The sequence below is a fragment of the Pezoporus occidentalis genome, unplaced genomic scaffold (assembly GCF_034315485.1).
Source record: "Pezoporus occidentalis ecotype Australia unplaced genomic scaffold, CSIRO_AGI_Poc_V1 ctg454, whole genome shotgun sequence".
Classification (NCBI taxonomy): Eukaryota; Metazoa; Chordata; class Aves; order Psittaciformes; family Psittacidae; genus Pezoporus; species Pezoporus occidentalis.
The window spans coordinates 76032-102025 of NW_026915785.1; the positions used below are offsets into that span (position 1 = coordinate 76032).

General features: G+C 55.7%; 3 protein-coding genes across 3 annotated transcripts; 2 read left to right on the top strand and 1 right to left on the bottom strand.

Annotated features, from left to right (window-relative positions):
* Positions 1–1288: 1288 nt before the first annotated feature.
* Positions 1289–5795, bottom strand: SPDYC (speedy/RINGO cell cycle regulator family member C). The gene is made up of 6 exons (XM_062635472.1): positions 5692–5795; positions 3646–3792; positions 3461–3519; positions 3254–3339; positions 2528–2699; positions 1289–1765 (listed from the first exon to the last, which is right to left on the bottom strand). Exons 2-6 carry the CDS (start codon positions 3773–3775, stop codon positions 1625–1627), a joined length of 588 nt encoding a protein of 195 aa, XP_062491456.1. The 5' UTR covers positions 3776–3792; positions 5692–5795; the 3' UTR covers positions 1289–1624.
* A 707-nt stretch (positions 5796–6502) lies between these two features.
* Positions 6503–14198, top strand: SYVN1 (synoviolin 1). Its single transcript, XM_062635471.1, has 16 exons — positions 6503–6583; positions 7832–7977; positions 8146–8238; positions 8999–9151; positions 9238–9286; positions 9481–9584; positions 9659–9785; positions 10525–10624; positions 10695–10760; positions 11000–11116; positions 11250–11401; positions 11515–11652; positions 12191–12298; positions 12380–12566; positions 12659–12735; positions 12826–14198. The coding sequence occupies exons 2-16, from the start codon at positions 7846–7848 to the stop codon at positions 12981–12983; spliced, it is 1761 nt and encodes a 586-aa protein (XP_062491455.1). The 5' UTR covers positions 6503–6583; positions 7832–7845; the 3' UTR covers positions 12984–14198.
* Positions 14199–14708: 510 nt separating this feature from the next.
* LOC134172401 (pre-mRNA-processing factor 39-like) lies at positions 14709–25977 on the top strand. Its single transcript, XM_062635474.1, has 14 exons — positions 14709–14834; positions 15619–15905; positions 17317–17442; positions 18051–18169; positions 18252–18419; positions 18570–18759; positions 18865–18972; positions 19052–19216; positions 19652–19778; positions 22034–22302; positions 24369–24553; positions 24645–24719; positions 25568–25694; positions 25779–25977. Exons 1-14 carry the CDS (start codon positions 14738–14740, stop codon positions 25842–25844), a joined length of 2109 nt encoding a protein of 702 aa, XP_062491458.1. The 5' UTR covers positions 14709–14737; the 3' UTR covers positions 25845–25977.
* Positions 25978–25994: the final 17 nt, after the last annotated feature.

Genomic DNA, 25994 nt, shown 5'->3' on the forward strand with positions numbered 1-25994 from the left:
GAGCAAAACCACTTAAAACCACTCAAAATCCCCCATTTCTCCCCTTCCCGGGATTAACAATCCCCCAAAAAGCACTTTTTGGGGGTAAAACAACAACTGGGGGGGAACACAAGGGACCCCCAAAGCTCCCAACCCCTTCCCAGTGCTGCAAATGGAGGAAACCAGGCCCCCAAACGCTGGGATTTGCCCATTTTCCATGGGTTTTGTCCCGATCCAGAGTTGTGTAAGTTGTGGAGCAGGGAAGCAGCTCCAGCGCTGTCACCCGGCCATGGGGGAAACAGGAGACCCCCCCGTCGCTGCCCCCCCCGCACCCAGGGACATGGGGACATACCTGGCTGCAGGGGACACACACACACACACACTCCCGGCCTTGTTTTGGGGTGAAATCAAGGAAAAAGAAGCAAAATCCCTTATTCTCGGCAAGTCTTCCCCGAGGAGGAAGGAGAGACCGGGGTGAACCCGCCCCCACCCCCCGACTCCGCCCAGCACCGCACCGCCCTGGGGGGGGCGGGGGGGATGGGGTGAAAAGGGCGGTTTTAGGGGGTGGTTTTGGGGCTGTTTCTAACGTTTTGGGGTCTCTTGTGCTCGGGGTTTTGGCTGTAGAGGGCTGGGCAGTGGCACACGTGTGTGGGATGTGTGTGCAGAGGGCTGGGACACACGTGACATGTGTAGAGGGCTAGGAGGTGTGTGTCTGGATACAGGCACATGCATGGGACACATGTGAACACCTGGGACAGGCAGGGAATGTATGTAGAGAGCAAGGACACACATGTAAAGGGGTGGAACACGCGTGTGCAGGGGTGGACACGTGAGCACACTCATGGGATATGTGCAAAGGCCTGGGTACAAATGCCACATATACGTGGGGACACAGCTAGGACATGTGTATGGGCTGAGGACATGTGTGGAGAGCAACATGTATGAAACATACGTGTGCAGAGGGCCAGAGCACGTGTGCTGAGAGCTGGGACCCATATTCAATGTGAACACATATGCGCAGGGGGCTTGACTCCCACTGTGTGCGAGGCTGGGGCACATATGGCATGTACCAGAACATGTATGTAACACAACACGTATGCAACACGTGTCCCTACCTGCCCCCGGGAGGGGTCCCTTATACTGGCAGCTGCTGCTGTGGGGAGAGAGGAACAGCCACAGGTTTGGGGGGCAAAGGGGAGCAACACCCCCCCCAGCCCCTCATTTTGAAGTCCCCCCGACCCCCCCCCAGCCCCTCCCCTCCTTTTTTACCCATTTCCCCTCTTTCCCCACACATAAACCACAAAAATAATCATTACACGTCATGTTTAATACCCTGTTGCCCATTTTCCCTGCTTTTTGAGTGAAAAAAGGGGTGGGGGAATGGGTGCTGAGCCTCACATAGGAGGGAGATACATGAGTTTTGAGGCAAAACCCAAGAAAAATAGGGAAAATCATCAGGCAACAAGTACAAAACAAGCAATTGGGGGTGATTTTTATCCATCGTGGTTATAAATAAGGGGGGATATTGCCAAAATCGAGCATTAAAACCCCGCGGGGGGGGGGGGGGGGGGACGGGGGACGACACAGACAAAAAAGTGCGTTGGGGGCACGGAGAGGCCCCAGTTTTGGCTGGTTTCAGCCCAATTCAGTGCCCTTTGGGGCAGCCGAGGATGAAGCCGTTGCTCTCCTCTTCCTCCTCACCCCGGTGGTGGGGGCGCAGGGCCCCACTGTGCTGGAGGGGCCGCTCCCGCAGCCAGGCCCAGTGCTGGGGGGCAGCTGCCATCACCTGGGGGGGGGGGGGAGTAGAGCTTTTGGGGTGAAACCCAGTGGTTTAGGGACTTATACTACAACACAGCTCCCTGTCCCTCCCACCCTCCCTGGGTGTTTTGGGGTGAAAATTGAGTATTTTAGGGGCAAAAATGCCACATTTAGGGATGGGTGTCAAACCCACCACATTTGGGGCTCAAAAATGCTTCATTTGGGGGGAAGGTGTCAAACCCCCTACTTTTGGGGGAAGACTGCCTCAAACACACCTCGTTTTGAGGCTCAAAACTACCATATTTGGAGGGGATTGGGTCAAAACTGCCACTTTCATGGGAGATTGGCTCAAAACCACCACTTTCAGGGGGAGATCAGCTCAAAAATGCCATTTCTGGAAGGGGACCTTTGGAGGAATGAAACCCACTCCATTCCAGGGCTTGAAACCACCATTTTGGAGGTTAAAAATGCCACTTTCAAGGCAGATTGGCCTCAAAGCCACCACTTTTGGGGGCCTCAAAACCACCACATTTGGGGCCTCAAAACCACCACATTTAGAGGGAATTGGGTCAAAAACACTACTTTCAGGGGGAGACTGGCTCTAAAATGCCACTTTTGGAGGCGGACTGAGTCGAACCTGTCCCACTTCGGGGCTCAAACCCACTCCATTTCATCTCTCTTTTGGATTTTAGGAGCTCCTTAAGGCCCAGTTTCCCCTCGGGGGGGTGTCTCTGGATCATCCCTGTGATTTTGGGGTGAGTTTAGGGTGTTTCGGGGCTCTCACACCCACCTCCTCACAGGAGAGCCGGCTGACAACCGCCCGGTAGCTCATGCGGGCCCAGAGGCGGTCGCGGCGCCGGAGGAAGCGGGGGAAGAGCCGGCGCCAGCGGCGGCCCAAGGCCCATGGGAAGATGCGGTACTTGTGGTGCTCCTCATCCTCTTCCATGTCGCTCGCCAGGTACCTGCAGGGGAGAGGATGGGCTGGAATTGGTCAATGAGAAATGGAACATGAGGGGCTGTTCTGCCTGGATACCTCAGAGCAGCTTCCAGTGTCTGAAGGGGGGGGCTACAAGGATGCTGGGGATGGATCCTTCATCAGGGATTGAAGCAATAGGACAAGGGGTGATGGGTTCAAACTGAAACAAGGGAAGTTTAGACTGGATATAAGGAACAAGTTCTTTACTGTAATGGTGCTGAGGTGCTGGAGTGGGGTTGTCCAAGGAAGTTGGGGATGCTCCTTCCCTGCCAGTGTTCAAGGCCAGGCTGGATGGAACCTTAGGTGACATAGTCTAACGCAAAGGGGGTTGGAACTAGATGATCTTCAGGTCCTTCCCAACCCGAGCCATTCTATGACTCTAAATCCCAGGAGTTGGGAATGATGGGAAGAGGATGAGGTGGCTCGCAGGGTACCATCATGGCTCAGGGTTGGGGTTCAACCCCGTAACGGCATCATTAGAGCTTTGCTTCGTTAGTGAGCACCCTCATTAGCACCCCCAGGGCCCCATCAGCAGCTCACAGGGCAGCAAAGAGGTTGATGCGGGTGTACTCGCTGATGGGCAGCCCGGCACGCTTGAAGTACGTCAACGCCATGGCCAAAAGGTACTGGAAAAGAAGGGGGAAAAAAGGGGGAGTTTTAGGCAAAAAGGGCTAAATTCAGGCAAAAACAAAGGGGTGTTTTTTTGTTTAAAGAAACACTAAAACGGGGGCTATTTGAAGGCCTGACCTTATCAGAGATCCTGCAGAACATGTCCATAGAGAAGAACTCCCTCACCACTGTGTCTTCTGCAAGAGAAAAACAAGCTATTCGGTAAAAAATAAGGATTTCTGGGGGGAAAACTCCCAGTTTTGGGGTTTTGGGGGGGGTGTTGGTTTTCCTGGTTTTCAGGGGATCCCTGGATCAGCTCTCACCCAAGAGACTGAAGAAGGCATCTTGCTCCTTGCAGTGCAGGCAGAGGCTGCGGGGGACTCTGGTGGGGTTGGGGGGCTCCTCACCAGACCCCCATGCTTGGGGGTGGCTTTGTGGCAGGGGGTGCTTCATGGAGGGGGGGACTTGGTCTGAGGGAGAGAGAAAAGGTGGGGAGCACACAGAGCCCCCCCCCCCCCAGCCTTTAATACACTTAAAGCAAGCTCCAAGTGCCCCCCAAGGTCCCCAAAATCAAACCTTTAACCCCCCAAAGCCCCAATACTCCTCCAAATCAGCCCAACTCCACCCCCAAAAAGCTTGAAGGCCCCCCCAGAACCAGGCCAACCACTGAAACACCCCAAAGCCACTCCAGAGCCCCCCAAAAGACTCGAGGGCCCCCCAACCAAACCACATAAAGCATCCCAAAATCAGCCCAAATGCCCAAAACCAAGCCAAATGTCCCCAAGTCCCCCAGCCCAGCCTTTTAACTCCCCCAAAGGACAGACCAAGCACCCCAAAACCAAGCCCTTTAACCCCCAAAAGCCCCAAGCCCCCCCCAAACAGACCCTTTAACACCCCAAAGCCTCCCAAAACTTGATCGTATCACACTCCAGCCCCCCCCAAAGAATAAACCATTCAAAACCCACAACCCTCCCCAAAATAACCCAAACTCCCTCAAAACTGACCCAGCACCCTAAAAAACAGCAAATTCACCCTCCCCCCCCATAAATGAGGCATCCAAATCCCCCCTACATTGAGACAGGTGACACAGAGGCAGCATCTCGCACCCAACCAAAAACCAGCAGTTTTAAGCGGCTCCTTTGCCTCAAATCCTGCTTTTTTTCCAGCAGTTCCAAGCATCAGGAACACCCCCCAACACTGTCCCCAATCGAGGCAGGCTCCTTAGCGAGCAATAACCCCATTTGAAGCCCAAACCCACCACTTTAAGGCTGGGGGTCCCTTTCCAAGCTCTTCAGACTGCCCAAATTTAGAGATTTTACTTCAAAATGAGGAGTAATGGTGGTTGAGGTCAATGTGCAAGTGAGCTTTAACAGGGAATACCGAGGGCTTCATCCCTAGGGAAGACTCAGGTTGGGACTGACCCAATTCTCTCCGCCTATTTACTATTTTAAGTGGTTTTATGGTGAAAAAGGTGTTATTAAGATTAAAAAAAAAAGCCATCTATTACAATAAACTCAGGTTTAACCCATTCTGGTTATCAAAAACCAAAGGAAGAGCAAAAAATTCCTTCCTCCAGCCCCAAATTGGGCTGAAATAAGGTTTCTCCACAAGAAAACCACCATTAAAGCCTCATTTTCTATTCAAATCCCCTGAAACCCCTATTTTCCACTCAGATTTTGGGTCCTGATGGTGCCAAAACACCCCCTTGAACCGAAGTCACCCCAATTTCTCCCCCCTCCCTTTGTCAATTTGGGGGGGGGTTCCTAATATTTCATTATTTTTGGTGTTATTTAAGAAGCCACATGAAGGGAACAGCGCCTGCTTCGTACCATGGGGGACACAGGGTGCACCCAGCCCAAATCTCTTTAAAAAGCCCCAAAATACCTCAAAACTCATCGACCCAACAACAAAACTATCAAACAAACGCTAAAAACCCCCTTTCCTTTCCCATTTCAAGGCACTGCATGAGAATCACCCCCGTGTCCAGGCACGGACTGGGAGTTTCCTCACAAACGCCGATAAAAAGCGCAGTTTTAATCCCATATCAGCACATTATTGTTCAGAATGATGTTATTTGTGCTCACGGGCACTGAAATCCAGCGTTAACGCTGTGAAAAAGGGGGTTTTCTCCTCAAAGAGTTTCCACTTCCCAAGGCAAGATTAAAAGGACATCAAACACGGAGACGGAGCCCTCAGAGCCTGGAGCCCTCCCCTCAGCCCACTCCCCTCACCGCCATGAGCGCCATATTGCTTCCTCACAAATCAAGGGGGAAAAGGGAAATAAAGGGATTTAAAGGTTTTTTTCCTTCACTTCGCAGCACCGGAGCTCAGCCTCCCCTCACTAAACAAGGGAAAAAGGGGGAATTTACCTCACGGAGCCCCCTTTTCCCCCCTCATATCAAGGATAACGGGGACGAAGCCCCACAAGGAGCGGAGCCGCTTTTCCCGCCCTTTTCCCTCACCTGAGCAGAGCGTGTGGAGAAACCACGCCCCCTTCCCCGGGCTCGTCTTCTATAGGCTGCCCGTCGGCGGAGCTAGCCAATCAGAAGGCGGAGACGCCCGCCGTCACCTGTCATAGGCGGGGAGGCGGGACGATGGGTGATGATAGCGAATCAGAGGAGCGGAGTGGCAGCCGGGGCGTCGCTGATAGGCTGGGTGGAAGTGAGAAGGGGGGGAGCAGGCAGAGGGTTTCTGAGGTAAAAACGGAGGAAAAAGGGGCCGAGTGTGGTGCGAGGGGTGGAAAAGGGGCAAAAAAAGGCGAATTCGGTTCAATTTGGGTCTCTCCGGGTGGCTACGGTGGGGAGCTGAGGCCTGGCGCAACTCGTCGCCCTTTCCTCTCCGTCCCCTAGCAACAGCCGCCGATTGGTCGGCGCCGCACAGGGGATTTTTCTGATTGGTCAAGCGCCGCGGGGGCTGGCCAATGAGAGCGAGACACGGGACCCTTGGCGTTTCCGCCCACCCAGAGCCGCTCGGACCGTACCAAGTACGGGGCGGGGGGGGTGGGGGGGAAGCGCAGGGTGTTTTTGCATTGCGGGGCTTCATAAGGGGAGTAACGGGGAAGGAGAACCCATAACAGCTCCCTTGAAGGAAGCGGTGATGGCGCACAGGGGTGGGAAGTGCTGGAGGGAAACAAGGAGGAAGTGACACCCGCCCTTTTTCCACCCCCCCCTCCCGACAGCGGTTAGTACCGCCCAGGCGGAAGTGAGGTGTCGTGCTCTGAGGCGGCTTCCGGTGGCGGAGCGGTGGCGGGGCTCGGTCCGAGTGAGTGCGGGGCCGGGGTTACCGGTAACACCGGGACCGAGGGGCAGGGAAGGGCCGGGCTGGGGGGTGGGTGTGGGACATGGAGGGACCGGTGACACCGGGACCGAGGGGCAGGGAAGGGCCGGGGGGGGGGTTTGGACGGACCTTGGGGGGAGCCGAAGGGGATCGAAGGCGCACACCGCGGACCTACATTCACGGACCTGTGACACCGGGACCGAGGGGCAGGGAAGGGCCGGGCCGGGGGGGGAGGGAGGGGGAGGCTCCGGGGGGGGGACAAGGAGGGACCGGTAACACCGGGACTGAGGGGCAGGGAAGGGCCGGGGGGGGGGGACGGGACCTTGGGGGGAGCCGAAGGGGAGGGAGAGCACCGGGGGGGGGACATGGAGGGACCGGTGACATCGGTGGAGATGGGGACGGGAGGGGAGGGGAGCGGGGTGGGGACATGGGGGGGCTCTTGGAGGGTTGGGGGGGGACGTAGCGACATGGGGGGGGGCAGGTGGAGGGAGGGAGGGGGTGGGGACATAGGGGGGCTCTTTGAGGGTTGGGGGGGACGTAGGGACACGGGGGGGGTAGGTGGAGGGAGGGGGTGGGGACATGGGGGGGTCTTGGAGGGTGGGTTGGGGGGGACGTAGGGACACGGGGGGGCAGGTGGAGGGAGGGAGGGGGTGCATGGGGGTATTGGGGGTGGTAGAGGGGTAGGAGCTTGTGGGGCTGGGGGGGGGCCTATGGGTGGCTTCAGAGGGGACATGGGGGGTTAAGGTTGGGAATGGGCTATGGGGGACTGGGATGTTGGGGGGGGGGGACGACACCCAGAGGGGTAGAGGGCGTTGAGGGGGGGGACACTTGGAGGTCTGGAACATGGAGATGGCACCTAAAGAAGCAGGAGATGGAAGGGGGGGATGTGGGGAGGCTGCAGTGGGATAAAGAGGGGAAGAGAAATGGGGACAGGGGCAAGGAGGTGGCACTTGGGGGCCATGGGGGAAGGTGGGGGGCGACACTGAGGGTGTAGGGGCCAGGCTGAGAGCATTTTGGGGCAGGAAAGCTCCATTTGAGGCCACACATTGTTCATTCCCTGCAGCAATGGTTAGGTTTTGGGTCTCATGGTGAACACAGACCACCCCCCCCCCAAAGGGGTTTGTCTCCGTTTCGCAGGGAGGGGGGCGGAAGTGGCTTTTTAACCCCTCATTTTACCCTAAACGATGCTTTTTTCCCCCAAAAATCCCCTCTTTGGCTGGTTGGCCTTGGCAGGCCGGGCCGGGGAGATGCTCTGCACCGCGGTGGTGATGGTGGGGAGCCTGGCGCTGACGACGGCCGTGGTGGCTCACGCCTATTACCTGAAGCACCAGTTCTACCCCACGGTGGTTTACCTCACCAAATCCAGCCCCAGCATGGCCGTAAGTACTCGCCTCATCGGGAGCAATGGGGCGTTCAGCCCACTTCTGCTTTTGGTGGCCAAAATGGGTAACTGAGACCATCCTCTGCATCTGGTTATCACCGTGGCTCCTTCCTCATCACCCCCTTTCCCCCTCCTTGCCTTCCCATTTCTGCTTATTCCCCTGCAGGTTCTCTACATCCAGGCCTTTGTGTTGGTTTTCCTCCTGGGGAAGTTCATGGGCAAAGTGTTCTTTGGGCAGCTGCGGGCAGCGGAGATGGAGGTGAGGGATGGTGGGAATGGCTGGAATTCCATGCTGGGATGGGTGGATGTGATGCTTTTGGGGGGGTCTTTGATGCCATTTGGAGCCAAGGAGACTTCCAGCACCATTTGAGGAGGATTTTGGACCTCAAGAGGTCTTTGAGGCTGTTCTGGGGGGGAGGATTTTGATCCCTGAGTGGTTTTTGACTCTGTTTGGGGGGGGGGATTTTAAATCTCAAGAGACTTTCAGCACCATTTGAGGGGGGCTTGGACCCCAAATGAGGCCTTTGTTGCCATCTGGGGGGGAACTTTGAGCCTAAGGAGACTGTTACCATTTGGAGGGGAACTTGAACCCCAAGGGGCCTTTGTTGCCCTCGGGGGGGGCAGTTTGAAATCAGTTTGAAATCTAAGGTTTTTGGTTCTATTTGGGGGTGGAGTTTGAATCCCAAAAGACTTTTAGGCACCATTTCTGGGGGGGGGTGTGTGTGGGAATTTGGACCCCAAAATGCCTTTAATGCCATTTGGGTGGAGCAATTCACACCCCAAGCTCCATCTTTGATACTCCAAGAGACTTTCAGCTCCATTTGGAGCTGGATTTTGAGCCCTGAGAAGCCTTTGGCTCTACTTTGGGTGGAATTTTGACCCCCAAGAGACTTTCAGGCACCAGTTGAGGGGGGGTTTTGACTCCTGAGAGATCTTTGGCCCCATTATGGGCTCAAGTATGTGGGGCAGAGGCTATGGGGACTCCCTCCCATTACCCCCCATCACCTCCCCTCTCCCAGCACCTCCTGGAGCGCTCGTGGTACGCGGTGACCGAGACCTGCTTGGCCTTCACTGTCTTCAGGGACGACTTCAGCCCTCGCTTCGTCGCCCTCTTCACCCTCCTCCTCTTCCTCAAGTGCTTCCATTGGTTGGCTGAAGACCGAGTGGACTTTGTGAGTGCTGGGGTGGGGGTGAGAGAATGACCCCCAAAATGCCTTTTTTTTGGGGGGGGGGAAAGCTCAACCCTTCCCTTTTGCAGATGGAAAGGAGCCCAAACATCTCCTGGCTCTTCCACTTCCGCATTGTCTGTGAGTATCTCAGCTTCCAGGACCCATTCATTGAGCCCCTGGGGCCAACCCTGGCCCAATCCTGTTCTCCTGGTGGGATACATCTGAGATGTGACCCTCAAAGCTTGAGTTTCTGGGAGCTCTTCCACTTGGGAGCTCATCACTTTCTTCCCTTGGGATCTCTTCATCCTGATTTCCTTCCCTTCTTGCCACAGCCTTGATGTTCCTGCTGGGAATCCTGGACTTCCTCTTCGTCAGCCACGCCTACCACAGCATCCTCACACGAGGAGCTTCGGTCCAGCTCGTCTTTGGCTTCGAGGTAGGAACTGGCTTCTTCTTGAGGCCAGGCAGACCTCCAGGTCCTGGTGCCCACCCCGCTCTCCCTCCTTGCAGTACGCCATCCTCATGACCATGGTGCTCACCATCTTCATCAAGTACGTGCTGCACTCCATTGACCTGCAGAACGAGAACCCCTGGGACAGCAAAGCCGTCTACATGCTCTACACGGAGCTCTTCACCGGTACCTTGGCCTCTGGCCCCTCATTCCCTTCTCATCCCCACCTTTGGGGCTCGAAGGGGTGGTTCCCATCTGGTTGTGACCCAGTAACGCTTGTTAGGAAGTGCAATTAAGCCACCCTTTAACGAAGAGGTGAAGTTGGGGGTTACTCAGCAGCATCCCAAGGGCTGATCCATCGTCATGAATGACCTCAGTGATGGAGCTGAGCATCCCTTTGGTGTCACCAAGACAGGTGGAGGTCATTGATGCACCCAGAAATGGTCCCAGAAGAACCTCATGAGGTTCAAGGGAGGGATGAGCCAAGTCCAACAACCCCCAGCATGACACACACTGGGCTCTGGTGGACACTGGCTTGAGCACAAGCCAGCAGTGAAGGGTGAGGGAGGTGATCAGGGGTGGTGAGGCCACTCCGAGGGGTCCCGGGACATCCTGGAGAGCATCCAGCAAAGGGCCACCAAGGTGAAGAAGGGAATGGAGAAGCCAGAAGAGCTGGGGCTGGTTGCTCAGAGAGGAGGTGGTAGCATCTCTAGCCTCTGAGATGCTCCAAAGCTGGTGGGTCCCCACCCTCAAGGAGCAGCTCTTGGTGACCTGCTTGAGCAGATGACATTGGAGGTCCCATCCCACCTCAACCAACCTATGCTTGGCCAAGACCATGGGACGGGATGACCTTGGCATTCCCATCCCAGCTCAACGCACCCACGATTGACCAAGACTGAGACCTTGACGTACTTCCTTCCCCCAGGCTTCATCAAAGTCCTGCTCTACATGGCCTTCATGACCATCATGATCAAAGTCCACACGTTCCCCCTCTTCGCTATCCGCCCCATGTACCTGGCCATGAGGTGAGTTGGGCTCCGGCACGGGCTCCGGCTCCGGCTCCGTGGATCCCACCGGCCTCCTGTCTCCTTGCAGGCAGTTCAAGAAGGCGGTGACGGACGCCATTATGTCCCGCCGGGCCATCCGCAACATGAACACGCTGTGAGTGCCCTCCTCCACCCAAATGGGAGGAAAATCCCTGCTTTTCCACTTGGGAAAAGGTGGGAATGATGCTGGGTGGGGGGGGGAGTATCCCCCATTCCTTCCAAATCCTTCCATTGAGCCAAAGAGGAGGAAGGGTTGAGCTGGTGGGGGAGGATGTGGATGTCCCACAACCTTCCCGTATCCCCCCTCAATTCCCAGCGGGAATGGGCTCACGATCCTGGTGCTTCCCGGCACAGGTATCCCGATGCCACCCCGGAGGAGCTGCAGGCCATGGACAACGTCTGCATCATCTGCCGCGAGGAGATGGTGACGGGCGCCAAGCGCCTGCCCTGCAACCACATCTTCCACACCAGGTGGGTGCGGAATGCCGGCACCATTCCGGCATTCCCGGTGTCTGTGGTGCTGGGAAGGGGGCGGGGGGGGGTGGGTGTCTTTGCCATCACCATCACCCCATGGCATGGTCACCCCCATCCATCTCCTCCCCAGCTGCCTGCGGTCGTGGTTCCAGCGCCAGCAGACGTGTCCAACGTGCCGCATGGATGTGCTCCGCGCATCCCTCCCGGCACAGCCGCCTCCGGAAGCACCGGAACAGCCCCCCCCACCCCCTCAGACCCCCCAGATTCCTCAGCCCCCCAACTGTGAGTCTCCTTCTTCCCCCTTTCATTCCCCCCCTTCGTGGTGGCACCGCACCAGTCAAGCCTTGGGAACAACCAACCCGGCGCCCTCTCTCTGCTCTGCTCTCCCTCCGTAGTTCCCCAAGGAATCCTGCCCCCATTCCCACCGGGAATGTTTCCCTTCTGGCCCCCCGTTGCTCCCTTCCCACCAGTTCCTGGGGTTCAACCACCCAACGGTGCCGAAAACGCCGCATCGGGCTCTGGTGCTGCCACAGGTGAGTTCTTCCCCCATCCACAGGCTTGGAGCTGCCAAAGTGGGGCTCCCTCCTCTTCCTCTTCTTCCTCTCTCTCTTCCCCCTCCCCTTCCTCTCCCTCTTCCTCCTTCTCTTCCTCAGCCTCCTCTCCCTCTCTCTCCTTCTCTTCCTCCTCTTTTTCTTCCTCTTCCTCCTCCTCTCCCTCCTCCTCCTCTCCCTCTTACTCCTTCTATTCTTCTTTCTTTCTCCTCCTATCCCTCCTCCTCCTTGTCTTCCTCCTCTTCTTCTTCCTCTTCCTTCTTCTCTTCTTCCTCCTCCTCCTCTCCCTCCTTCTCTTCCTCCTCTCACTCTCCCTCCTCCTCCTTATCTTTCTTCTCTTCTTCCTGTTCCTCTTCCTCCTCCCTCTCTTCCTCCTCTCCCTCTGCCTCCTCCTCCTGCTTTTCCTATTCCTCCACTTTCTCTTCTTCCTCCTCTCTCTTTCACCTCCTCCTCCTCTTTCTCCTCCTCCTTTTCTTCCTTCTCCTCTTCCTCCCCCCTCACATCCCTCTCATCACCACAGCCGCCCGTCCCGCTGACACCGGCACTGCCACATCAGAACCCACAGCACCGGGACCGGGTCTTCCCTTGCCACCACCATGGATGGGAATGCCATGGCCACCCCTCTTTGGTAAGCCAGGGTGGGGGTTTGGGATCCCCCCCCTTCCCCCCCTATTCCCCCAGGATTCTCCTCACCCCTTTCCCACCGCAGGCTTCCCACCGATGCCGGTGCCGCCGCCCGGCTTTGCCGGCCTCACCGAGGAGGAGCTTCGGGCCATGGAAGGCCACGACCGGCAGCACCTGGAGGCACGGCTGCAGTGCCTGCAGAACATCCACACACTGCTGGATGCTGCCATGGTGCAGATCAACCAATACCTCACAGTCCTGGCCACCATCGGGTAACCACAGCGGGGAGGGGAGCCCAAACTACCCCAAATTCCACCCAAAATGCCCCAAAACGTGGAGTTCTCTTCTCACTTCCCCCTCGCAGGTCGCCCCGGCCTGCGCCTCAGCCCCAATCCGGCGCTGGGGAGGCGCCCGCCCCGATCCGTACGGATACCGGCACCGGTGCGTGAGGAGCCAGGGATGGGGGAAACACCGCTTTGAGCCCATCATAGGGGGGGAATTGGGCTGAGCCGGTGCCTTTCCCTGTGCCAGATCCCGGCGTGCCAGCAGGCGCCGAGGGCTTCACCGCGCCGGCGGAGGAGGAGGACGAGGAGGAGGAAGAAGGTGAAGGCTCATCCTCAATGGAGGAACCGGACACGGCGGAGCTGCGCCGGCGCCGGCTACAGAAACTGGCGGCGCCCTCCCATTGACACCGCCGGCATTCCCGGCATTCCCAGCTCCTCACGTGCTGGGAGAATCGCTCTGGTTTAGCCGCTTTCCATCCCTTTTTCCACCCAAATCCGTGTCCGGAAACAAAACCAAACCCTGGCTGCACCCAGAAACCAAACCTGGCTCCTTCCACCGTGGCAAAGAGCCGCTTTCCAGGCCCGTTTTTCCCTGGTTTTCCCTGGTTTTCCCCCTGATTTCTCTACCTCTCCAACACGGCGGATCCGGTGCATGCTGCAGCACCAGCATTGCCTGTTCTGGCGGCACCGCTCCGCCTGCCACTAAGGCCAAGGGGAGGTTGAACCGCGGTGACTGTGGCCGATGCCGCTCAAACAGGCTCCAAATCCCCCATTTTTAACCTCCCCCCCCCCCTTTTGGAGACTCAATAAACCCCCCCCTCCCCCCAGCGCTGGGCCACGGCCAAACTGGTTTATACTGGTTCCTCTCTGCCCCCTGGCGCCAAGAAACGGGGGGGTTTGGGGTGATTTGGGGTCTCTTTTTGGCACCTTCCACCTCAGTTGGTGGCCACCCTTTCACCCACCGTGACTTCAGTGCCTCTTGGAACCCAAAAGGGCTTGGAGGAGCCCAAATATCTCAGGGAACAATGGAATTTCTCGGCATCCAGAGCCTTTTTGGGGTGGAAAGGGCCGGATCCGCACTGGAGCCAGCGCTGGCCGGGTTTGGCCTTGGATTTGAGGTGGGAATAGCTCTTTTTTGGATTTTCTTCTGCTTTTCCTTCACTTTTGGGCTCTCGTCGCCCCAGATGGGAGCGCGTCCACGCGGAATCCCATGGGAACGCGGCGGTGCCGCTGCCGGAGCTTCCCTTTTCCTCCTTTTTCCTTCATCTTTATGCGTTTTGAGCCAAAATCTTGGAGTTTTGTGGCCGGTTCTGGTTGATGGGGAGTAGTTTTGAGTGGATTCCTCGTGTTTTTCTTCGTTTTGGGGTGGCAACCACATGGAGGGGAGGGAACAAAGGCATTTGAGTGACTGGACTGGGGGTGTTAGACCCCAAACCTTGTTTTCTTTGACCCCCAAACCTGTTTTCTTTAACCCAAACCTGGGTTTTTTCACCCCGAACCCATTTCCTGGTCCCTTTTGGGTGGCGTCAGCGTCGGGGACTTATTTAATTTGTAAATAATGTATAAATTTTTAATAGCTGGATTGTAAATAACGGCGGAATAAAGGTTGCAGGAAAGCTGGTGCTGCTCCTCCATCGAGGTCAATGGTACCCCAAAGGTGGGGTTGGGGGGGGGGGGGGATGATGGACACACACATTGGTGGTGGTGCCATGAGCCCCAGCATTGGGACAACAGCACCAGAGGAAGCCATGGGGATGCTACAAGGGCTGAAGCAGCTCCAGGGCCAGAAGGAAACCTGGAGAGAGGCTTGGGATAAGGGATACAGGGATGGGATGAGGAGGAATGGCTCCGATGGGAAGAGTTGGAGGGGGATCTTCATTGGGAGGGCGGTGGGACACTGGAATGGGTTGAAGGGAGAAGCTGCCGCATCCCTGGGCCAGGTTGGACGGGGCTTGGAGCTGGATCCCTGCCCTTTGGGTCTGGATGAGCTCGAAAGCTCCTTTCCCATCCGCAGCATTCCATGATTCCATGATGGTTGTGCAACGGGACCTCCCGTCCAGCAGGGGGCGCCGCGGGCTCTTCATGCCTTCAAGGACCTTTCTTCCCGCCTCACTGGTGGCGTCATCCGCGCACGCGCGCTCCTGAGGCGGCGGGACAAGATGGCGGCGGAGGGGCCGGAGGCTCCGGCCAGCCCCGGTCGTGGCGGCACCGAGGGAGCGCTGGGGGACGGCGGGGACGGAGCTACCGGAGCCCCCGGTGAGCGGGGGGCGGGGGGGCATTGGGGGAGGGGTGAGGTGAGGCTCGGGGGGGTTCTGAGGGGATTGAGGAGGGGGGGTGAGGTAAATCGGGAGTCTTGAGGAGGTTGGGGGGGGGGGGTTATTGAGGTAAATCATGGGGCCTGAGGGGCGTGGGGGGCTGTGTGAGGTAAATTGGGGGTCCTGAGGGGATTGGGACGGGGTTATTGAGGTAAATCGTGGGTTCTGAGGGGATTTGGGGGGGGGTGAGGTAAATCGTGGGTTCTGAGGGGATTTGGGGGGGGGGGGGTGAGGTAAATTGGGGGTCCTGAGGGGACTGGGGGGGGGTGTGAGGTAAATTGGGGGTCCTGAGGGGATTGGGGGGGCGGTTGAGGTAAATTGGGGGTCCTGAGGGGATTTGGGGGGGGGGTTTGAGGTAAATTGGGGGTCCTGAGGGCATTGGGAGGGGGTGTGAGGTAAATTTGGGTCCTGAGGGGATTGGGAGGGGGTTATTGGGGTAAATTGGGGGTCCTGAAGGGATCGGGGTGGGAGGAGGTAAACTGGGGGTCCTGAGGGGACCGGGGGGGGTTCTGTGGGGATGTATGGAGGAGCCTGAGGACAGAAGGAACTCGTGGGGGCTCCTGGGGGGCCTGAGAGTGGCAATGAAAGGGGTGGGTTGGGGATGGGGGCCACAAAGGGGGATGGGGCAGAGCCAGGGGCTGGGGAGTGCTCACAGGGGACCCCAGTCTGGTTTTTGGGGGCACCCTTTCCTTAACTGAGGTGTCCCCATGTGCCCCCCCCCCCAGCCCCAGAGCTGCCCCCCCCGGCCCCCAACCCCCCCCCAGAGGAGCCGAGCGATGCCGCTGCCCCCCCTCAAGCCCCCCCCCTGCCGAGCTGCAATGGAGCCACCGCCCCGCCAGAGCCCCAGGAGCCCCCCCCAGCTGTGGAGCCCCCCCAGGAGCCCCCCCCGGTGCCAGCTGAGGAGCCCCCCCCCACCTACCCCATGGACTTTGAGAAGTTCTGGCTGGCGGCGCAGAGCAACCCCCACGACTTCACAGCCTGGACCGAGCTGCTGCAGTTTGTGGAGCAGGAGGTGAGGAGCCCAGCTTCGCCCCCCCCCAGTACCCCGTTAGAACCCACCTTACCCCACCCACCCCGTTAGAACCCACCTTAACCCCCCCACCCCGTTAGAACCCACCTTAACCCCCCCCACCCCGTTAGAACCCACCTTAACCCCCCCCACCCTGTTAGAACCCACTTTACCCCCCCCACCCCCTTAGAACCCACCTTAAATCCGCCCCACCCCGTTAGAACCCAGCTTGTCCCCCCCATTAATGTCCACCTTAAGTTCCCTCCACCTTGTTAAAACCCACTTTAATCACCCCCACACCATTAGAACTCACCTTAAATACCCCCCCACCCTGTTAGAACCCACATTAACTCTCCCCACCCCATTAGAACCCACCTTAAACCCCCAAACCCTGTTCAAACACCCTTAAACCCCCCCACCTCATTAGAACCCACATTAAGTCCCCCCATTAATACTCACCCTGTTACAATCCACCTTAAATCCCCCTGTTAGAACCCATCTTAAATCCTTACCTGTTAAAACCCAGTTTAAATCCTCTCCACCCCATTATAACCCACCTTAATCCCCCCCCCCGCGCTGTTAAAACCCTCCTTAAATCCCCCCCACCCCATTAGAACCCACTTTAAATATCTCCAACCCCATTAAAACCCCCTTTAAATCCCCCCCACCCCGTTAGAACCCATCTTAAACCCTTCCTCCCCATTCAAACCCACTTTAAATCCCCTTGCCCCCATTCAAACCTATCTTAACCCCCCCCACTCCTTTAAACCCCACCTTAAATCCCCCCCACCCCCCCTTCAAACCTTGGTTACAGCTCCCTTCAAGTCTCCAGCCCCTTTAAACCTGGGTTAAAACTCTACCTTATCTTATAACCCCCTTGAAACGCTCACTAAAGCTCATCCTGAGGCTACAATTGAGTTAAAGCCTCTGTTAAAGCTCCCCTTGACTCCCCCATCTCCTTTAAAACCCTCATTAGAGCCTGCCCCAGGTATTGGGGCCTGTGAAACCTCCCCTAAGTCTCATTTTGAGCCTCCAACCCTGTTGAAAGCTTCATTAAAACCCTTTTTAAGCCACCACCCCCATCAAAACCAGTCCTGAGCCAATGACCCTGCTACAAACCTCACCCTGAGCCTCCAACCCCATTAAAACATCCCTTAAATCCCAATTTAAGCCACCACCCTTGTTCCACCCTTCCTTAAACCTCACTTTAACCCCCAGCATCATTAAATCCTTCATTTAAACCCCTTTCAAGCCATCAGCTTCATCCAAACCCCTATTAAATCGCATCCCAAACCCCCGGCATCCTTCACTCCGGAGGCGATTCCTGCGGTGCCATTCCTAATCCCAAACTCGGAGCAGCTCCAGCTGCTCATCCCTGGTTTGATTGTCCCAAATCCCGGTGTTTTCCCCCCAGAACCACCTCCTGGCTGCCCGCAAAGCCTTCGATGCCTTCTTTTCCCATTATCCCTATTGCTACGGCTACTGGAAGAAGTACGCGGACATGGAGCGGCGCTTCGAGTGCGCCCGCGAGACCGAGGAGGTGCTGAGGGGGGGGGTCAAACCCCATTGTCCCCTTGTTGGGGGGGTAAAAGGGGGGGTTTGGGGGTCCCCAGGGGATGCAAGGTGTCCCTGGGGTGTTTTGGGGGGTCCCCAGGATGGTTTCGAGGGGTTTTTGGGGTGTATTGGAGGGGCCTCCAGGGTATTACTGAGGGTCCCTGGGGTGTTCAAGGGGGCCCAGTGGCAATATGGAGGGGTGCCCAGAGGTGTTTGAGGCGGGTCTCATGGGTGTTTCATGGCTCCCATGGGTATTTCAGGGGTCCTCATGGTATCCCATGGGATTCTGGGGTGGGGCATGGGGTGTTTAGGGTGTCCCTTGGGTGTCTGGGGGGTTCCTGGGGTGTTTGGGGGGGGGAATATGGGGTGTTTTGGGTCCTCTCCGCCCCACTTTTCCCACCAAACCAGCATTTCCACTCCCTTTTGGGGCTGGAAATTCCAGCTCCAATTCCATCTGGAATTGGAAACTCCCCAATTCCAGCCCCGCTGGTGCATTTTTGGGGTGTTTCCCCCCAATTTGGTCCATGGGGCCAGGTCCCTGAACCCATGGGGGTAACATTGGGTGTCTGTTGTCCCCCCCACTATTTCCATCAGGTGTTTGAGAGGGGTCTTCAGTCCATCCCCCTCAGCATGGACCTATGGATCCACTACATCTCCTACCTCCAATCCACCCTGGATATGAACCGTCCCGAATCCATCCAGAAGATCCGTGGGTGAGCATCAGGAGAAGCCAGTGGTGGCTCCAGCAGTGGCTGGTCCTCATCCCCATCCTCATCCTCATCTCTTCCCCGTCAGCGTCTTCGAGGCAGCGGTGGCAGCAGCCGGGATGGATTTCCGCTCGGATAAACTCTGGGAACTCTACGTGGAATGGGAACGGGAACAAGGAGACCTTCGTGCCGTCACTGGGATCTACGACCGTGTCCTCTCCATGCCAACCCAGCTCTACAACCATCACTGGGAGAAGTACGTGAGCCCGGACTCCAGCACTAAAATATCCCTATGGAATATCCCATGGCTTCCTGCTGGGAATTCCCTCACTCCCACCACCAAATCCTTGCTGGTTTTGGGGTGCCCTCCCCCCGCCATCATTATTCCCCCTCTGTCCCGTTACAGGTTCAAGGAACACGTTCTCCACAACCCCCCCAAGGACATCCTATCCCCAGAGGAGCTCCTCTGGGTCCAATCCAAGCTGGCCACCGATCCCGTGCCGAAGCCTCCGGAGCCGGAAGGGACGGAAGCGCCGCCGGGAGAGGATTTACCACCTGGTGTGGAGGGGAAAGGGGCAGCGGCAGCGAACGCTCAGGTAGGCACCAAAGCGGGGATCCCAATAGGGTCCTTGGGGTGGGGTGGGGGGGGTGTGTGTGTTTGTTGTTGGGGGGATCCCACCCACATCCCACTTCATTCCCAGGACGATCTAGACCAGGAAAAGATCCGGGAGCTGGTGATTTCCATGCGGCAGCAAATCTACGCTCAGAACGAGGCGGAAGTCAGCAAACGCTGGAATTTCGAGGACGGGGTAGGCGCATTCGCCCCGTTATCCCCTTAAAACCCCTTCGGAATCCCATCTCCATCCCAATCCTCATCCCTGTTCCCAGATCAAGCGTCCCTATTTCCACGTGAAGCCCTTGGAGAGGGCCCAGCTGCGGAACTGGCGGGATTACCTGGATTACGAGATGGCAGCGGGCTCCCACGAGCGCACCATCGTCCTCTTCGAGCGCTGCGTCATCGCCTGCGCCCTCTACGAGGAGTTCTGGATCAAGGTGAGCCCATTCCCACCTTCCCAGCCCGTTTGCCCTCCTTCCACCTCCTCAAATCCCTCTTTAAAGCAGGAAAACCCAAACCCCCAACCCCCATCGGGGTCATCTGAGGGTGTTCCCCCCCCCTCCCCCCTTCCCCCCCCCCCTTAAAAAATGAACGGTTTTAACTCTCTTTTTCCTCCTGGAAACGCCGTTTTTTCTAACACCCGTTTGTTTAACTCCCGCTGCTGCTTCCCCCCCCGCCCGCGGCACCTTCCCCCCCTGCCTAAGAGCCCGCAGGAATGTCGGAGCAGAGGGGCCTTAACGTGAGTGCCCCCCACCCGATTGAGCGCATCCCATGCGGGGGGATGCTCACGCGTCCGTCTCTCTGGCCGTGTCCGTGTTCCCCCCCCAAAATCCTTGCCCCTCTTCTTGGGTCCACTTCTTTATTCCCTGCAGTACACCAAATACCTGGAAAACCACACGGTGACGGGAGCCCGGAGCGTCTTCCAGCGGGCCTGTGGCTATCACCTGCCCAGGAAGCCCAACATCCACCTCCTGTGGGCTGCCTTTGAGGAGAAACAAGGTAGGGGAGCCCTGAAAGGGACCCAAACCACCTCAGTTTGAAGCAAAACCACCACGTTCCCTTCCTCAACGCTCTGTTTTGGGGCGGAGAGGGTGTGTTTTGCCCAAAGTCGCTCCATTTTCAGACTGAAATGCCCCGTTTCACCCCAAAACGCTCCTTTTTAGGGGTTGAGGTGATGGATAACAGCACAAAAGATGGACTTGGGGCTTAAATAAAATTTTATCCCAAATTGCTGCTTTTTGGGGGGGTTGAAATGTTCAATTTCACCCTCAAATGCCCCATTTCACCCCAAAACTCTCCTTTTTGGGAGTTGGGATGATGGATAGCAGCACAAAAGACTTGGATTTGGGGCTGAAATGTCACATTTCACCCCAAATCACTCCTTTTTTGGGGGGCTGAGATGACGTTTCACCCTAACCTGGTTCATTTTCAAGCTGAAATGCCACATTTCACCCCAAATTGCTCCTTTTTTGGGTATGAGATATTTTATCCCAAAACAGAGGGGTTTTGGGACAGAGGAGACCTATTTCACCCTAAAATGCTTGATTTGGGGGTCTAAAATGCCACATTTCACCCCAAAATGCTCCTTTTTTTCGGGTCTGAAATGTTATATTTCACCCCCAAAACACTGTTTTCAGATTGAAATGCCATATTTCATCCCAAAAGATTGTGGTTTTCGGTCTGAAATGCCACATTTCACCCCAAAATGTTCGGTTTAGGGTCTGAAATGCCACATTTTTCCCCAAAATCCTCCTTTTTTTGATCTGAAATGTTATATTCCCCCCCAAAAAACACTGTTTTCAGATGGAAATGCCATATTTCAACCCAAAAGACTCCAGTTTTCAGTCTGAAATGCTGTATATTCACCCCAAAACGCTCCATTTAGGGTTTGAAATGCCACATTTCACCCCCAAATGTTCCATTTAGGGTCTGAAATGCCGTATTTCAACCGAAAAGACTCCGTTTTTGGGTCTGAAATCTCATATTTCAACCCAGAAGACTCCATTTTTCAGTCTGAAATGCCGTATTTCATCCCAAAAGACTCCGTTTTTCGGTCTGAAATGCCATATTTCAACCCAAAAGACTCCATTTTTCGGTCTGAAATGCCATATTTCAACCCAAAAGACTCCATTTTTCAGTCTGAAATCCCATATTTCAACCCAGAAGACTCCGTTTTTCGTTCTGAAATGCCGTATTTCATCCCAAAAGACTCCGTTTTTCAGTCTGAAATGCCACATTTCACCCCAAAACACTCCATTTAGGGTTTGAAATGCCACGTTTCACCCCAAAATGTTCCATTTAGGGTCTGAAATGCCGTATTTCAACCCAAAAGACTCCGTTTTTCGTTCTGAAATGCCGTATTTCATCCCAAAAGACTCTGTTTTTCAGTCTGAAATGCCACATTTCACCCCAAAACACTCCATTTAGGGTTTGAAATGCCACATTTCACCCCCAAATGTTCCATTTAGGGTCTGAAATGCTGTATTTCAACCGAAAAGACTCCGTTTTTCGGTCTGAAATGCCACATTTCACCCCAAAACACTCCATTTAGGGTTTGAAATGCCACGTTTCACCCCAAAATGTTCCATTTAGGGTCTGAAATGCCGTATTTCAACCCAAAAGACTCCGTTTTTCGTTCTGAAATGCCGTATTTCATCCCAAAAGACTCTGTTTTTCAGTCTGAAATGCCACATTTCACCCCAAAACACTCCATTTAGGGTTTGAAATGCCACATTTCACCCCCAAATGTTCCATTTAGGGTCTGAAATGCTGTATTTCAACCGAAAAGACTCCGTTTTTCGGTCTGAAATCCCATATTTCAACCCAAAAGACTCCGTTTTTCGGTCTGAAATCCCATATTTCAACCCAAAAGACTCCATTTTTCAGTCTGAAATGCCATATTTCAACCCAAAAGACTCCATTTTTCAGTCTGAAATGCCATATTTCAACCCAAAAGACTCCATTTTTCAGTCTGAAATGCCATATTTCAACCCAAAAGACTCCATTTTTCAGTCTGAAATCCCATATTTCAACCCAAAAGACTCCATTTTTCAGTCTGAAATCCCATATTTCAACCCAGAAGACTCCGTTTTTCGTTCTGAAATGCCTTATTTCATCCCAAAAGACTCCATTTTTCAGTCTGAAATGCCACATTTCCCCCCAAAACGCTCCATATGGGGTGTCTACGATACCCCCCCCCATCCATCCACCTCCATCCCGGCGCCTCCCCTCTCCCCCCATCATTCCCCCCGCAGGGAACGTGGAGGAAGCTCGGCGCATCCTGCGCTGCTTCGAGGAGACGGTGCCGGGCCTGGCCATGGTGCGGCTGCGGCGCGTGAGCCTGGAGCGGCGGCACGGGCAGCTGGAGCGCGCCGAGGCCCTGCTCACCGAGGCCATGGAAGCCAACGCCGGGCTGCCCCTCGCTTCCTTCTACGCCGTCAAACTGGCGCGCCAGGCCTGCAAGGTGCAGCAGAACCTGGCCAAGGCCCGCAGGGTGCTGGTGGAGGCGCTGGAGAAGGAGCCGGTGAGGGACTCGGGGAGATGGGAAGGGGTTTTTTTTTGAGGGGGTGGGGGGTAAATGGGGGTATGGGGGGGGTGGATTGGTTTGAATGGGGGTTTAGGGGGATTTAGTGGGGGTTTAGGGGAGTTTGGATGGGTTTAATAGGGGTTTAGGGGGGGTTAGGGGCTTTGGAAGGGTTTTAATGAGGGTTTAGGGGGGTTTAGTGGAGTTTTAGGGGGGGTGGAAGGGTTTTAATGAGGGTTTGGGGGGTTAATGGGGGTTTAGGGGGATTGGGAGGGGGTTAGATGGGTTTTAATGAGGGTTTAGGGGTCCTTAGTGGGGGTTTAGGGGGCTTTGGATGGGTTTTAATGGGGGTTTAGGGGGATTTAGTGGGGGTTTAGGGGGCTTTGGATGGGTTTTAATGGGGGTTTAGGGGGATTTAGTGGGGGTTTAGGGGGCTTGGAAGGGTTTTAATGAGGGTTTAGGGGGGTTTAGTGGGGATTTAGGTGGCTTTAGGGGAGGTAGGGGGTTTGGAAGGGTTTTAATGGGGGTTTAGGGGGGTTGGGAGGGGTTTGGATGGGTTTTAATGAGGGTTTAGGGGGCTTTAGTGGGGGTTTAGGTGGCTTTAGGCTAGGTAGGGGGTTTGGAAGGGTTTTAATGGGGGTTTAGGGGGGTTTAGTGGGGGTTTAGGGGGGTTTAGTGGGGGTTTAGGGGGGTGTATGGGTTTTAATGGGAGTTTAGGGGGCTTTAGTGGAGGTTTAGTGGGTTTAGTGGGGGTTTAGGGGGCTTTGGATGGGTTTTAATGAGGGTTTGGGGGATTTAGTAGGGTTTTAGGGGGTTTGGAAGGGTTTTAATGAGGGTTGAGGGGGATTTAGTGGGGTTTAGGGGGCTTTGGAAGGGTTTTAATGAGGGTTTAGGGGGATTTAGTGGGGGTTTAGGGGGGTTAGGGGGTTTGGAAGGGTTTTAATGAGGATTTAGGGGGATTTAGTGGGGGTTTAGGGGGCTTTGGATGGGTTTTAATGAGGGTTTAGGGGGATTTAGTAGGGTTTTAGGGGGTTTGGAAGGGTTTTAATGAGGGTTTGGGGGTTAATGGGGGTTTAGGGGGGTTGAGAGGGGGTTAGATAGGTTTTAATGAGGGTTTAGGGGGCTTTAGTGGGGGTTTAGGGGGCTTTGGATGGGTTTTAATGAGGGTTTAGGGGGATTTAGTAGGGTTTTAGGGGCTTTGGAAGGGTTTTAATGAGGGTTTGGGGGGTTTAGTGGGCTTTAGTGGGGGTTAATGGGGGTTTGGAAGGGTTTTAATGAGGGTTTGGGGGTTAATGGGGGTTTAGGGGGGTTGAGAGGGGGTTAGATAGGTTTTAATGAGGGTTTAGGGGGCTTTAGTGGGGGTTTAGAGGGCTTTGGATGGGTTTTAATGAGGGTTTAGGGGGTTTGGGAGGGTTTTCTTTAGGGTTTAGGGAGTCTTAATGAGGGTTTGGGGGGGGGGTTAGTGTGGGTTTCGGGGGATTTGATGGGTCTCCAAACTTTGCTTCTGGGGTTGTGGAGTGGGGTTTTGGGGCCCTTTGAACATGGGCTCCCCAAACCCCACTGGGGGTCCCCCCAAACCCCGCTTGGGGCACCCAAAACCCCATTTGGGGCTCCTGAAACCCCACTTGGGCTCCCCAAACCTCACTGGAGACCCCAACCCCCACTTGAGGCACCCCAAAACTCCATCTGGGGCTCCTGAAACACCACTTGGGGTCCCCCAAATCCCATTTAATGCTCCCCAGACTCCACTGGAGCCCCCAAACCCCACTTGGGGTCCCACAAACCATACTTGGGGCTCCCCAAGCCCCACTTGGGGCACCCAAAACCCCACTTAAGGGTCCCCAAACCCCTTCTTGGGGCTCCCCAAGCCCCACTGGAGACCCCAAACCCCACTTGGGGTCCCACAAGCCCCACTTAAGGCTCCCCAAGTCCCACTTGGGGTCCCCCAAACCTCACTTCAGTCACCCCACAAACCCCACTTGGGGTCCCCCAAACCCCACTTGCCCCCCCCCCCCAAACCCCCTCTTGATGCCCCCCCCCGTGACCGCCGCGGTGCTGTGGGGCAGGACAACGCTCGGCTCCACGCCAACCTCCTGGAGATGGAGTTTGGGGCCGATGTGGGGCAGAACGAAGGCAACACCATGCGATGCTTCGAGCGGGCGCTGCGCAGCCCCCTCCCCGACGAGGCCAAGCTCATCTTCTCCCAGCGCCGCGTCGAGTTCCTCGAGGACTTCGGCTCCAGCATCCATAGGTCAGGCTTGGGGTGGGGGGGGGGATAGGGACACCCCGAAAAGGGTCCCTGTCCCCGTCCCCCCTTTTTGAGCTGTTGTTGTCCCCCACAGCCTCCTCACGGCCTACGATGAGCACCAGAAGATCCTCAAGCAGCACGCGGCACGCAAGAGGGCCCCCGAGAATGGGTGAGAGAATGGGGGGGCCCCTTGCACACCCCCCCCCATTGTGTTCCCACCCCACTTCCACCCATTCCCATCCCCTCATCCCTCAGTTTCTCTGTTTCATCCCAATTTCTCCCCTTTCTGTCCCCACTTTCCTTTATCCCCCATTCCCGTCTCTATATCCCTGATTTCTGCTCTTTTATCCCAAATTGTTCCCCTTATCCCCATGTTTACCCTCTTTATCCCAAATTGTCCCTTCTATTATCCCTTTTAATTCCAGATCTGTCCTTTTATGCCCATTTTCCCCCTTTCATGCCCATTTTCCCCCTTTCATGCCCATTTTCCCCTTTTATGCGCGAATTCTGCTCTTTATCCCTGACTTCTTCCTTTTTATTCCCGGATTTCAACCCTTTTCTCCCAAACTTGTCCTTTTAGCTCTATTTTTCCCTTTATCCCCCATTTCTGCTCTTCTACCACATATTTTTATATCCCCATTTTTTTCCTTTTACCTCAGTTTTTCCCTTTTTATCTGATTTCTGCTTTTCATCCCCAAATTCTTCCCCTTTTATCCCCAAATTCTGCTCTTTATCCTGGATTTCTGCCCTTTTTTCCCCATTTTTTCCCTTCTATCCCTGATTTCTCCCCTTTTATCCCCAGATTTTCCCCTTTCATCCCAAACTTGTCTTTTCATCCCTGAGTTTTCTCTTTTTATCCCCAATTTCTGCCCTTTGATCCCCATTTTTCTTCCCCTTTTATCCCAGATTTTTCCCTTTTTAGCCCCAAATTTCTCCTCTGTGATCCCAAACTTGTCCTTTTCTCCCCATTTTCCCCCTAACTTCTCCCTTTTCTCCCCCATTTCTGCCCTTGGCCAGCTCGGAGGAGCCCGAGGACAAGCGGCTCCGGCCCGACGATGGCTCCGGCATGGGGGGAGGCCCGGTCGGGTTCTCTTCTATGGGGGGGGACAACACCTCCAGCCCCTCCTACAGCTACTGGTACCAGGTCAGTTTGGGGGGGCCAGGATGGGGGGGGGGATCGATTTGGGGGTCCCAGTGATGCTGATGACCCCCCATTTTTCCCCCCCAGCAAGGATACGGCTCCTACAGCTACCAGTCCCCATGGAACTACAACCAGTACTACCCCCAGACCTGAACCGGAGCGCAGCCCCCCCGAACATCACCCCCACCCCCCTTTTGTACCCTCCCAACCCCCCTTTTCTGTACATTTTTGGGGTCCCCCCCTAATTTTGGGGGGGGAAGTGTAAATAAATGAAGTGGCACCACCAGCAGGAGCCCCCCATAC